The 13,739-nt window shown below is 37.0% G+C and overlaps 1 protein-coding gene across 1 annotated transcript; it reads right to left on the bottom strand.

Annotated features, from left to right (window-relative positions):
* Positions 1 to 927: 927 nt before the first annotated feature.
* Positions 928 to 5,216, bottom strand: LOC111807366 (GDSL-like Lipase/Acylhydrolase superfamily protein). Its single transcript, XM_023693064.2, has 5 exons — positions 4,873 to 5,216; positions 3,826 to 4,047; positions 2,823 to 2,980; positions 2,373 to 2,643; positions 928 to 1,332 (listed from the first exon to the last, which is right to left on the bottom strand). The coding sequence occupies exons 1-5, from the start codon at positions 5,123 to 5,125 to the stop codon at positions 1,064 to 1,066; spliced, it is 1,173 nt and encodes a 390-aa protein (XP_023548832.2). The 5' UTR covers positions 5,126 to 5,216; the 3' UTR covers positions 928 to 1,063.
* Between the last annotated feature and the right edge of the window lie 8,523 nt (positions 5,217 to 13,739).

Consider the following 13,739-nt stretch of genomic DNA (forward strand, 5'->3'; position numbering starts at 1 on the left):
CATCATTCATATTAGTGTTTCAACTACTAAATTATACCAATTTGTTCGAATTTTTGTTCTTCATATCGTTATCGAAAATCGAGGTGTGTTTGATTCGAACGATGAACAGTTGCTTAGCTATTTCTTTTTGGTTAGGGAATCGGTATAAACAGTTGCTTAGCTATTCATTTTCGGAGAGTTTTATCTTTATATATCTGTTCTTGATGCGTTGATAGCTACATATCATTTCAGCTACTAAATTATATCGATTTGTTTGACTTTATGTTCTTCATATCCTTATCGAAAATCGAGGTGTGTTCGATTCAAACGATGAACGGTTGCTATTTCTTTTCGGTTTGGGAAGTTGAAGTTGAATTCATCATATAAAACAGAGTGGATTTACTTGGAAAGTTTGATAGAACACAGCAGGTTAAGTCAAGTCAATTAAGGACAGTAGCATAAAGAAATCAGCCAAACATAAGAAAATGTTAGCTTCCAACTATGGATGTGAGTGTTTTGGAGCTTACTTACTTTTGCAGGCAATGCATGAAGCCCATTTTGCTATTTTTAATATACGATGAGAGAAACCCGAAAGAGGAAGAGCAATAAAGAACGTTCAAACGAACCATGAAGTATACGACTAGTTTCAATTATGTCTGATTCTTAAACATTAACGTTATTTGAAAAAAAATATATATAAAAGATGGAAAAAAGTTCATTGCAGAGCATTCGATCCCCGTAAATTCCCTGCGGGGAATGAGAATTGAAATAGGAGGGGACGGGGACGGGAAAGACTTCTTTGCCCCCGTCCTGCTCCATGGACATATCTATTTTCGACTTCTCCTATATAATAAAAACGTGTACAACAAAGATTGAAAAATACTAGTAATCCACATGAATCCCAACATTAGATATCTCATATAGACGAACAATGAGTGAACAGGGATATATGTGAAAAGGGATATAATTGAAACCAGCCGTATACATCATGAACGTTTTACATATAGTTAAATCTTATTTCGAGATCGATGGGAATAGAGAAATCTTTATTCACATCGGACGGTTTTATTGAAGAACGATCGGATCAATCGAGAGGTCGGAAATTGCAGAGGTTTTGAAGGGAAAAGGGAGGGTCAGAATAAGAGCCATTGAGAATTGCCAAAGTAACATGTTTGTTTGCAGCTTCTGTGGCATGGATTCCATCAAAGCTTACATAGTTATATGGATCAGAGCAAGCTGTTGCTGTCAAGTATTTCTCGTTTATCTTCTTCTTATTTCCACAGATAAGTCTTGGGTCGAAGTTATAGGGCCCTCCACCATGGCCACAGCAAGCTTTGGTACCATATTTAAGACCTGATAGATATCAATTCAAATCAAAGCAAAGTCCTTGGTATTAAACACGATACTATACACGTCGAGGTTGAAAAGTATGTGTTCGACGTGCACTTTAAAGTGCTCGTGAACGACTTAAAGTTCTTTTAAATTTATTGGTAGTGTTTCGTTAGAATTTTAAAGAAGGGAAAAATGCTCTCGATCAATTACATTAGTTTTTTATAAATTTTTTATAATCAAACTCGTTTGAGAAATTCTAAGAATGGATGCTTTTATAGGAAGTACTAAGTCATTTTCTTCTATTTTTCAAATGCTCGGCAACTCTATCTGTTGTGCGCGAGTCGAGATGTAATGGCTCAAGCCCACTTATGAGATGCCACATCGGTTGGGGAGAACGAAACATTTTTTTTATAAGGGTGTGGAAATTCATACGCGTTTTAAAAACCTTGATGAGAATCCCAAAAGGGAAAGCCCAAAGAGGACAATATCTACTAGCGGTGAGCTTGGACTGTTACAAATGGTATTAAAGTCAGACACCGGGTGATATGCCAGTAAGGAGGTTGAGCCCAAAAGAAGGTGGACATGAGCCGATGTGCCAGCAAGGACACTGGACCCCGAAGAGGGGTGGATTGGGGGTTGCATATCGATTGGAAAAGGGAACGAGTGCCAGCGAGAACGCTGGTCCTCGAAGGGGGTGAGATCCCACATCGGTTGGGGAGAAGAATGAAACATTCTTTTTAAGGGTGTGGAAATCTCTCCTTAGTAGACGCGTTTTAAAAACTTTAAGGAGAATCCCGCAGGGAAAAGCTCAAAGAGAACAATATATGCTAGGGAATCCCGAAAAGGAAAGCCTATGTCCTCTTTAGGCTTTCCCTTTCGGACTTCCTCTCAAGGTTTCTAAAACGCGTCTATTAGGGAGAGATTTCTACACCCTTATAAAAGTGTTTCGTTCTCCTCCTCAACCAAGGTAAAATCCTACACGAGACATGCCCTAAAACCAATACAAAACGCAAAAAGTAAAGAGGGAAAAGGAAAGGAAGGGAATAGCAATGCATACATACCATGAGACTTGGGACGTTGGAAGAGCTGCAGCATGACAGAGTGAGTGTCAAAGTAAAGGAGTGAAGCTTTAGGGATAGCCTTTCTTGCCCGTTTGAGCTGTTTCTTAAGCATGGCATTGTAGTCTCTAACAGCTTGGTTGTATGATATCAAGCAGCCATATTGGTCAAGGTCTGAGCTTTTGTGTGGAAGCTCCACCAAAAGGGCAGGGTAGCACCCCACCGGAGCCATATTCATCACTAGAAACCTCCTTCCTCCCAACTTGTATAACTCCTAATTACAAACCTAAGTAAGTTTATAACCCAACTCAAATGGAACAAGACATCAGTAATCTTTCCTATCAATTAGATATTCGAATTCTCGTAGTTTTAAGGAGAGTATAAGTTATAAATGATGGGAAAGAGGGTATGGCATTGTATAAAGAATCGAAAAACAAGAAAGGAGATACTAACCGTGATGGTATAAACAATTTGGGAGACAACTTGAGGAAGATATTGGTTAACCCCTTCTATTCCAATGGCCTTTAAGTTGGAGGTGAAATCATTTTGACCAATATAGAATGTGTACAAAGCTTTTCCAAATATTTTGGGTGGAGGAAGTTGTGTCCATCCTGACCACCACAAACATCATACTATGTATTAGAATAATAAAAATTTGGCTACGTAACTAAGTATGCTTTTAACTTTGACGGTTTTGTGATTGAGCTACCAAAAAGGAAAGTGCATCTTATTCACAGAAGTAGTAGCTAATAATTCTTTTAAGCATTTCTTAACTATAGTCTCATTCGAATGTGGTATCAGTTTATCCATGTAGTCTTTGAACTTTAAAGTACATTCTAGATGAGATCTCACATTGGTTGGAGAGGGGGACGAAACATTTCTTATAAGGGTGTTGGAGAGGGGAACGAAACATTTCTTATAAGGGTGTTGGAGAGGGGAACGAAACATTTCTTATAAGAGTGTGAAAATCTCTCCCTAACATACACGTTTTAAAACGGTCAGGCTGACTGTGAATGTAACGGGCCAAAGTGGACAATATTTATTAGTGGTGGGCTGGGCGGTTACAAATGGTAACAAAGCCAGACAACAGGTGGTGTGCCAACGAGAACGCTGGGCCTTCAGGGGGTGGATTGTGAGATCCCACAACAGATGGAGTGGGGAACAAACATTCCTTAAAGGTATGGAAAAACTGTAAGGCTAACAGTGATATGTAACAGACCAAAGCGGACTGCTAACGGTAGGCTTGAGCTATTACATTCTAACTTCTTCTCCATAGGGGATGTCGATTATATAATAAAATGTGGTAGACTTACTAAACCAACAATGATAATTGATACGTTGTGACAATGAGAAAATGTGCTACGTTGTGCCAAATCAGTTCGTATTAGTAAAATCTAATCAACATTTGAATAGAGTCGTTAACAGAAACAAAAAAAAATTAAAAGAGATTGATGACCTTTTGAATGGGAAGAAGAGTAGTGTTCATCAACTCTGAACTTGAACTCCTTCATTTGGTTGAGCTGAATGGCCAAAGAAAAGGGGCTGATTCCAGTGACGAACAAGGAAGTGTTTGGCAACAGCACCGTTGAAGCTAATGTTGCAAAGTTGGCTCCATGTCTGAAATCTGAACCTATTGACTTCAGATATGGGCTTATAAATGGCACTCCAACTGACTCAGCTGCACCCACACAAACAACAAACCTAAAATGTAGATCATAAATGTCATAAAGAGGTCAGACATTCAAATCTTCTACGGCCTTACATTTTGTTATAGACCAATAAATTTGGTATTTTTAGTTCTAGAATTTGCATATGTTTTTATAATTTTATTTATTTATTAATATTTGATATATTTAACGAACATCTTGAGAGATTTAACTGCATCATAAAAGTTCGATAAATAAAAAGACATGTCAAATTTCCACAGGGAATTTTGAATTTTAACCTTCAAAAAGATCTAACTAGATAATGAATTAAATACATGTTCGTTAAAAAAAAATTACATTGAAAAAAATTAAAGGTATTTGAAATAACCTATAAAATCAATCAATTTCATTAAAAAAAAAAAAAGATTAAATTAATAAAAATATTCGGTTGAACAAAATAAACTTTTAAAAGTTTAAGAATATTAATAAATTAAAATATTAGCTATTTAATACTTTTCAATTTTTTTTTGATGTATTATTGAAACTTCTAAAAATTATTATTAATAATTAAAGAGTATTTTTGAATTATTTTTGAATTTTTTAAAAAGTTTAACTATATTATTTTAGACAAAATAAAAGGTATTTTTTTTTTAATTTAGTAAAAAGAAAATTAAATTTCTACATTTTTAATCAAACATCTAAATTCCACTAAAATAATTATTAAAAAAAAAAATTAAAACGTCATTTTCTATAACCAATAAAAATAAATAAAAAAATAAATAAAATTTGAAATCGTCGGTGCTCAAACAAAGTACAATAAACATCCAAAAATCGGAGGTGGAAGAAAAGAAAATTACCTAAGAAATCGAGGACGAGCCTTCCGTCGGTGGCGCGGCCGGTGGGCTTCTTAAAGAAGGTCATGCCGTAAGGTCCGTACTGCGCCGGGAAAGCCGCCCAGAACCCGCCGGTGTCGGAGTTGGAGTCTCCGAAGTTGAAGATCGCTTCGATTTCGCATTTCGAATGCGCCGCCGCCGCCGCCGCCGTAACGGTCAGTAGAAGCGCAAAAACCTTGAGAAATGAGCGTGAACATTCCGGCGAAAGGAGGGCCATCTGGTGGTCGGAGAATGTGGAGCGGAGGGGACTGAAAATTTGTGTCGATCGCTAATGGCTTTTAATCTTCGAGTGTGGGGTCCACTTTTTCAGTCCCGTCGGCAACTTGACGCACTATATGTAAAACTTTAAATCCATAATAATAATAATTAAAATAATAATAATAATAAAGGTAAATTAATTAAAAAAAAATCTACTAAAAAGTTCAAAAAGGGAGAAAAACTATTAATATATTAATTAAATTTTTTTTGAAACTAATAAGGGTTTTTTTTTTTTTTTTTAAATAAAAAATTTATGATATTATTGAAATTTTGGAAGTTAGATACATATTTTTATAGTATTTTTAATTGGCAATTTTTGTAAATATGTAATCGATTGATAATAAGAATATAAAGATTTTTAGGTCTATTTATCTCTGAGTACCAAAAACGGGCCTATTTGAGTTTACTATTCTTGGGTCAGATCCAAATTCCGAACCACTGGATTTTTGTGGGCTGTGATTCCATATTAAATAAATATGTGGTTTTATATCAAAATCAATCGACAACGAGAGAAGTAACTCAATATATCGGGTGAAGATTGTTACGTTCTTTTATGGAACTTCGAATGATAAAATATAGATTTGTTCAATATCTAAGCTTAGTATAAAATAATCCTAGTAGTATTATACTCTCGTTCTCCTCGATCGTTTCACACTCGCTAACCCTCTTGATATCAAGGAAATGCTACTACCTTACTTCCGTGAACCAAATGGACAAAGACGATGAAAGAATATAAACTCTCAGGAAGAAATTAGACATCAAATGACATGTTTGATTTCTGAAGCATATTTAGAAAGTTATCAAAGAGTAATCAAATTACCGGCCTTTATAATGGCCAGAAAATGCTAATCGCCGTTTTTGCACTGGAACAAGATAAATCTTTTGCCTTGGATCGGTACAATTGATTCATCGCTAAACTTTACGTTTCCAATAAGTTTTTCATTGAGTTTTTTGAACTTTTCTCGATCTCTAATCTGTTTTGTTTACACGTTCGAGACTTACAACTTTTTTGTTCAAGGAAGGTTTATTGACATGACTAAATTAAGGACACGACTCTAATACCATGTTAGGAATGATGGGATCACTTACCATTATGGTAGGCCGTGTGCTCAACATTTTTCATGTAAAGACAACGGTTGACGACGACATCCCAATTAGAGACCATGACACGTGCATAAGCTAGTAACATTAAGTATCTTTGGACTTAGTAAACCATGTTTATCAATTTTCTATTTCTTTTTTCTTTTATAATTTTCTCGGTCTTTTATGGAAACATATGTTATGTAACGGCCCGACATTAGTAGATAGTGTCCTCTCCTCTATTCAACAGAGGTGGAATCTCGCAATCCACCTCTTTTGGGGTCTAGAGTCCTAGAGTCCTCGCTGACCCTTGTTCCTATTTTAAAAGGCTTATGCTAGAGATAGGTTTTCACACCCTTATAAAAAAAACGTTTCATTCTCCTCTCCAATTGATGTGAAATCTCACAATCCACCCCCGAGTGAGTCTAGCACTCTCGTTGATACTCGTTCTTCTCTCCAATTAATGTGGGATCTCACGATTCACCCTCTTTCGGGACCTAGCGTCCTCACTGACACACAGTCCGATGTTTGAGTTTGATACCATTTGTAATGATCCAAGCCCAATGCTAGCAAATATTGTCCTCTTTGAGCTATCTCTTTCGGGCTTCCTCTCAAGGTTTTTAAAATGCATGTGCTAGGGAGAGGTTTCCACACCCTTATAAAGAATGTCTTGTTCCCCTCTCCAACCGATGTCGAATCTCATACATTCATACGAGTAATTTTGTGTATGGTATACACAAGTTGAGTTGGAAAAAAACATTGGACTAGCCCAAAATTTCAGGCTCATGCCCGAGATGACCAGAGTAAGGTTCATGACTCAACCCAACCCTCTATTTTTAGGGTTAGGTTGAATCCGGTCATTGAGTTATTTTTTTTTATAAATTATTTTAAAAAAATCATATATATCTACAAATATTTCACATTAATAACTAAAATCTCATCAAATATAAATATCAAACATTCTCAAGTCACAAGTAATTATTACATCAGTTACAAATGTTAAATATTCTTAGGATAGAGTTAGGTTGTGTTATAATTTTTAATTGGTCTGTTGGTCCAATTAAAAAAGTCAAACCCATAAATCGAACCAAAATTTTCGATTTTTTAAAAATTCAACCCACTTCGAAAAAAAAATTTACTCTTTGAGTTGGATACTAAATTGTTCAAATCATTGGGTCATATGAACACTGATATTTTAGCAGACGCATACACCTGTCTCATAAAGAAGTTAAAAAATGATAATAATGGAAGTATGACGTGTATCATGATTATTTACCATGATTTGACCAATTTGGATTCATCTTCTCACTATTCATCTAACCTAACGTGAAAGCTTTTGCCTAAACCGAGCCCACTAAAGTTTCTAAATCGATGTTCATTTTGCTATCAATCACTTATAGAGATGTCATGTAATAGTCCAAAAATAAATAAAGAAATAAACTAATAAACATAATTGTAAAAATAGTTAAAATAATAATAATAATAATAAAATTAATTAATTAAAAAGAAAAAATCTTCCCCCACTTCTCTCCACTAACCTCTCATCCTTTTGCACAATTATCTCTCCTCAACCTATCCTTATGCCAGCAAGTAACTCCAAAAAAAGAAACAGAAAATCAATAATCATAAGATTTACTTGAGAAAAAAATGAGAATGACCTTTACCCCGTTGAGATTCACAGGAGATTTACGTGAAGATATATCTGATCAACAAGGTTGACTCGGATTTCAAAGGACGGAATCGAACTTTAATTAAAGATATATTCGTGACAATGACTTAAGCTGGCCAGGTAAGTGACCTTACTATCGGCATGGTTATATTTGATGCTGACACGTGCCGTGTGATTCTGCACGTGTCATATATATTGATATGTGTGAATTGTCTGTGGATCGATATGCTTCCTATATGTTATGTTATGTTATAATATGTGGATTGTATGATAATAATTATGGTACAATGTGCTCTAGGAGATGTTTGAGATAGGATACGAGAAGGATGCACAAAACGAAATGTAACGATAGGAGTAAGATACGTTCATGAAACGTTAAGGTTAGGTTACACACCGGAGTGCTATGGATAGGAGAGATTGATGAAAGAATACGGTTAGGTTATGGGTAGGAAGGGATAGGTTTGTGATAGATTGATAGAACGATGACGTTAGGATATGTTCTGGTAATGATATGACTAAGGTACGTTACGTAATGATATGTCCGTGATAGGTATATGAACGTTAAGGCTATGGTAAGTTAGAGAACGATATGACTATGAAGTGTTTACGTTATGACTTGTTTATGATATGATGCATTGTATGCTAGATTATTGTGCTTACGTACGTAGTTATGTGAACGTGAATGTATGCTTTTAGTCTGATGTGATGTGTAATGCATGTAACGATGTGTGGTCCTTGAACGATTATTGCTTGTTGTATGAGTATTGGAATGTAACTGAATGAATTGTATGACATGAAATACGGTAAATTGCATGATACATAACCCCGCTAGGAATATGTATGATATGTAACGAAATGAGAATGAGAATGACATGTAAGCATGAAAACGTGACACGGGGTTATGTTCATTAAATGATGACTGTAGGACTAGTGGGACCTCATGCATATTGTGTGATCATGCATTTGGGGGATACCCCTATCCCATCACAAGGGTACGGACGCGTACATCCAAATGGCAGGACAACGATCGTTATGCCCTGCATAGCGCTGCCGTGATGGTTTTAGTTTTAACGGGTCCCAGTAGGCCCCCAGAGCATGCCCACCGGCTAGGGACAGTGGCCCAGCGGTGTGCAAACTAGCTGGTGAGCCCATACTCGCACGTATGGGCTGCATGTAGAGTATATGGTACACGTCCACGATTACCTGTTAGGATTACACCGTAGGGAAAACGAAACGAAACGAAACGAAAGATAGGTCCCATCATTTCATTGCATGTGATTGTTGCATTTAACCCCAATAGTGGGGTCACTTACTGAGTATTTCTTTAAATACTCAAGCCATGTGCTACTACATTTTTCAGGTTAAGGCAAGGCATCCCTGTACGGCTGACGACGGCATCGCAACTCGAGATCATGGCACATGCATAGGATAGTGGCATTTATTTTCTTAGACTTACGATAGAATAGGATGTTTTAAACTTAAACGCTTATTTATTTTATTTCGAGTCTTTTGTTGTGTCGTTTTAAAAATGTTTTCGAAACACGTAAGTCCATGGCTGTGTTTTAAGTTAAAGATTATGTTTTATGGAATTTAAATGAAGTCTTCCGCATTCAATGTTTAATGGTACGTATATAGTAGCGACCTTAAATTAAGTAGAAAATTTCGGGTCGTTACATGTTATGAGGTAAGGCGTGAAAGGAAAAGCCTTTTTCGTCCCAGTCTTTGCCAATTTTTTCAATTCTTATCCCGGTAAAAATTTTCATTTATTTTTACGGAGATTGTGATGAGCATTACCCATAAAGAGTTTATAGAGATCGAGTTCTCTAACCCGTTTTGAGATTTCGTCTTAGTCGGAGGTGTAATAATACTCGATCATTATGAGTAAACGAGATTTGTGTGATGGTATTAATGTAAATTTGTCCTCTTGAAGGAAAAATAGAGCATATGAACAAAGTTGCTTGGACTTTTGCTCCAAATTGTACGGCTAGCACTAAACGACAAACAAGAGTACATACATGTGGGCAATGTTGAAATTTTGCATTTGGTACCCTTTCTTAATCAAGATTAAGAGATAAGGATGAACATTAAAAGTTTAATTACATTTTAAAAATTCCAAAAAAAGAAATTTAAATATTTTTTGCTCGACCCAAATTATGTGATTCAATGGAGCATACCTAACTGACTTAGTTCTTATTGTATCTTTATCCTAATAGATCACGAGGAACTTTTGTTTCGGCTCTAGAAAGTTCGAGCCTAATCTCTAAAGCTATCTAAGTATCTTAGGAGACGTTGAAGTTTTGAGTAGTTCTCTTGTCTGATTCTTACCCAGAAGTCTGTGCAGATTGTCCAACCTTTTTGTACTTTGACTTAAGTAACTTGCTTTGTTTAGACAGTGAATGATCAATGTTCTGGATCGAGGTGCTAGGTCAATGACATCTGTTTGGACAATATGGTATCTACTGGTCTGAACATCATCTGTGGAAGGATAAATGACGGTCCCTTCTACAGGGACATAAAGTCACTCTAAGTTAGGAGTCCACCTGTATGGTCTCTTGCCCCCTTTCAAGACGTGTTTATAGAACAATTTGGTTAAATTTTAACATGAATCTCATAGAACGAGAGAAAAAGAGGTTGAAAACTCGAAATTCATTTCAATCTTTCTCCATTCTTAAATTTTTATCGCCCATCAATTAAAGAAATATTTTAAGCAAAATAATGTCACGTTGGACTTATAAATTAATAAATACATAGTTTGGCCTACCAACTTGGATTAAATAGGACGAGCAAAAATATCTCTCTTTCTTTGTCCTATATACTTTACGACAATGAGTAAATAGTTTCACTTTGTTCGGTTCATTATTAAAGTGTAACGATCCTATTTTTTCTAATTAAATAGAGATGCTATTACTCGGCATGACATAGCCATGAGTTCAAAGCAATGAAATTGTCATGAGTTAACCTAAAAGATACAACTTATACAGAAATGCAACTACCCTAGCTCCAGTTCCAATGACATATTCAACGACGTCTTCATTTGTATAGGGTATTTAAAAAATACTCAATAAGTAGGCCCACTATTTGGATCGAAAAATGCAAAGGCATGCATGGTGAGACCTATTGTAAGGATTCGAATTTTTGTTTTATTTATTTTAGATTTTATGCTAAGATCTTTATTTTTGCTGCCAAAACGAAAAGATATTATGCTGCATTTATTGTCGCTGGAAAAGGAATGATTTCTAGCCAGGAAAATTACTGCCTTAATGGAAAAGTCATAAAGACTTTTATATTCCCATATACAACTCTCCTCCTTCATTGAAAACAACTTTTGCTCTCCAAACGTTTAGGGTTTTCGAGGGTGTCTGAGAGTACGGAAAAATCGAGAGGGTTAGCCAGGAAAAACGTGTGAGGTGGTTCGCTGGATTTTCTTCGGTGAGTGGCCGGAGGGAGAAGCGACCGAGGCTATCGGTGTTGAATATCGTTGCGCGTCGGTCGGAATAGGCAAGGGGTGTCGTCGCGTCGTCGGAATCGGGGTTGTGACGACGTCGTTGGCGGCGCAGCGACGATTAGGGTTTTTGCGAGATTTCGGGTAAGGAAGACGAAGGAAAACGGGTTGGGTTCACGTTTGGCCTCTGGACCAGCCCACGGAACGAACGCGGGCCCTGTGCGTTTCGGCCCAACGCGGACGCGCGCTGCAGCCTTGGTCTCGGCTCCGCACGCGTGCTCTCGGCTCGGCTTGACGTGTACGCGGCTCGGCTCCGTCAAAACCCGCAACTCGGCTCCGTCAAATCCCGCAGCTCAGCTTGGCGGCTTAATTGGTCGGCTCGGCAGCTCGGCTTGGTGAATCGGTATCACTATAATATATCAATTCCAAGGTTTTTGGTCCTTCCGAAGCCGTTTCTGCCCTTAGTTTTACCATCCGAGGTCAGTATGGCTCCTAAACGTTAAAGACAGATTAGATCGAGGGTTTATTTTGATAAATAGCATGAGGTTTAGCTAGGGTACCTTATGAAAGGTTCTAAATTTTTATGTGGTTATCATAGGACATATTTAACCGCGGGGATTAGCTCGTTGTGAGTGACTTCAACCAAGACCATCGAGGTAAGTGACCTTACTGTTGGAGTTAGCTTTCTACGTGTTGTATGATGGTGTGTGCCCTGTGGCCCCTGCATGCACCATATTTTATGTGATATGATTATGTGATGTATAGATTGTGTTGACCGTAGATTGTGTATGTTATGTGATGTATGAACTTGTGTTGACTGTTGACTGTTTATGTTATGTCATGAATGAGGGGTTAGTATTGTATGCCATGAATATGTTGATTGATGCCATAGATACACGTAGAATTATCGAGTCATGTCATGAGATGTTTATGCAACTGGAATGTTTATGTAATATGTCATGTAATGTAAGTCATGTGAGATGCCATGTGATGTAAGAAACGTAAATGCGATGTTAGCACTGCTTATGTAATGCCATGTTAAATATGTTAAGGGACCTCATGCATATATGTATGTCACGTGCATCGGGATTCTTCCCCTTTATGATACGAAAGAATGAAATACGATATTTATGTTCGCCATGATATCATGCGGGCCCTTTTCTGTTCTGTGGTGTCCGGCTGCGTGTAACACGTTGTGCCCGACCAAGTCAGGCCCAGGAGGTACGTATAAGAGCCCGCCTGGTGGGTTCATGTACACGTACATGGGCCATGTGTGAAGGAGTACCACACATCCAACCCTACCCGGAATAGAAAAGCGCCCAAGGCTATGAAAAGTTTATGAAAAGTTAGGTCCCGCTCATATGTTGCATGTGTTTGCATTCCTAACCCCAACAGTGGGGTGACTTACTGAGTATTTCATAAAATACTCAAGCCACGTGCTACCTACATTTTTCAGGTAAAGGCAAGGCGCCAATGTACGGTTGACGGCGGAGCTGAGGCCACCATGGAAGTTGGAGACGGGATATTTTTAGGAGTTTACTTTTATTAGACTGTTTTAAGTTATAAGATTGAGTATCGTTTTATTTGGATTTATTTTGAATTCAGTATTGAAGGTTTATTTTCAGAGTTTAGGTTTTGTTTTGGATTCATGAATTTTTATGAAAGACTATTTCAAGGTTATTTATGATGAGCTTCCGCCTAATGAGATAAGTATGCATGGGTGACGTCACTAATTAGGTTAAAGAAAATTAGGGGCGTTACACCTATCTTTTCATAAAAACATATCATGGCCTTGAACTCTAATTTTTAGTCCAGGCAAAAATGAGATGTGTAATACTTCTTTACATGTGGCCCACACAATGCACATGGATTCACCGAGTGGGCGTATACATACCCCCTGAGCCTGTCCTTCAACTAGCACACGCTCACATAAAATGCATTAGATCCCATATAATATAATGGCAAAACATAAATATTGTAATATACAGTCTATACTCATCATAAGTAAGAAAGTATCTGAATGCATGTGACATATAAAATGCACTAGATCCCATAGTATTAGTTCATGATTCTTAATCGTTTTTGGGGTTATTGGATAATTTAAGTTTAAAGGTCTTGTTTTTTAACAAGGTTCAGATCAATTCCCAAGAGTTTCATAACACATAGCTTAAGGAGGATCATGTATCATACAACATCGATGACATAACATAATTTGTACCACATCATATCTGACAAAATAAAATGAAATATAACACAATATACATCAAACAATCATAAAATTACAAGTGCAAGGGCTCAAGGCATGCGTGTCGTACATAAAACAATCAAGTTATCCAACCAAGCCAACAAAAAATCACTTACTTGTTTGGCTTAGGTTTGTTA

Source organism: Cucurbita pepo, chromosome 12 (genome assembly GCF_057944985.1).
Source record: "Cucurbita pepo subsp. pepo isolate OVF chromosome 12, ASM5794498v1, whole genome shotgun sequence".
NCBI lineage: Eukaryota > Viridiplantae > Streptophyta > Magnoliopsida > Cucurbitales > Cucurbitaceae > Cucurbita > Cucurbita pepo.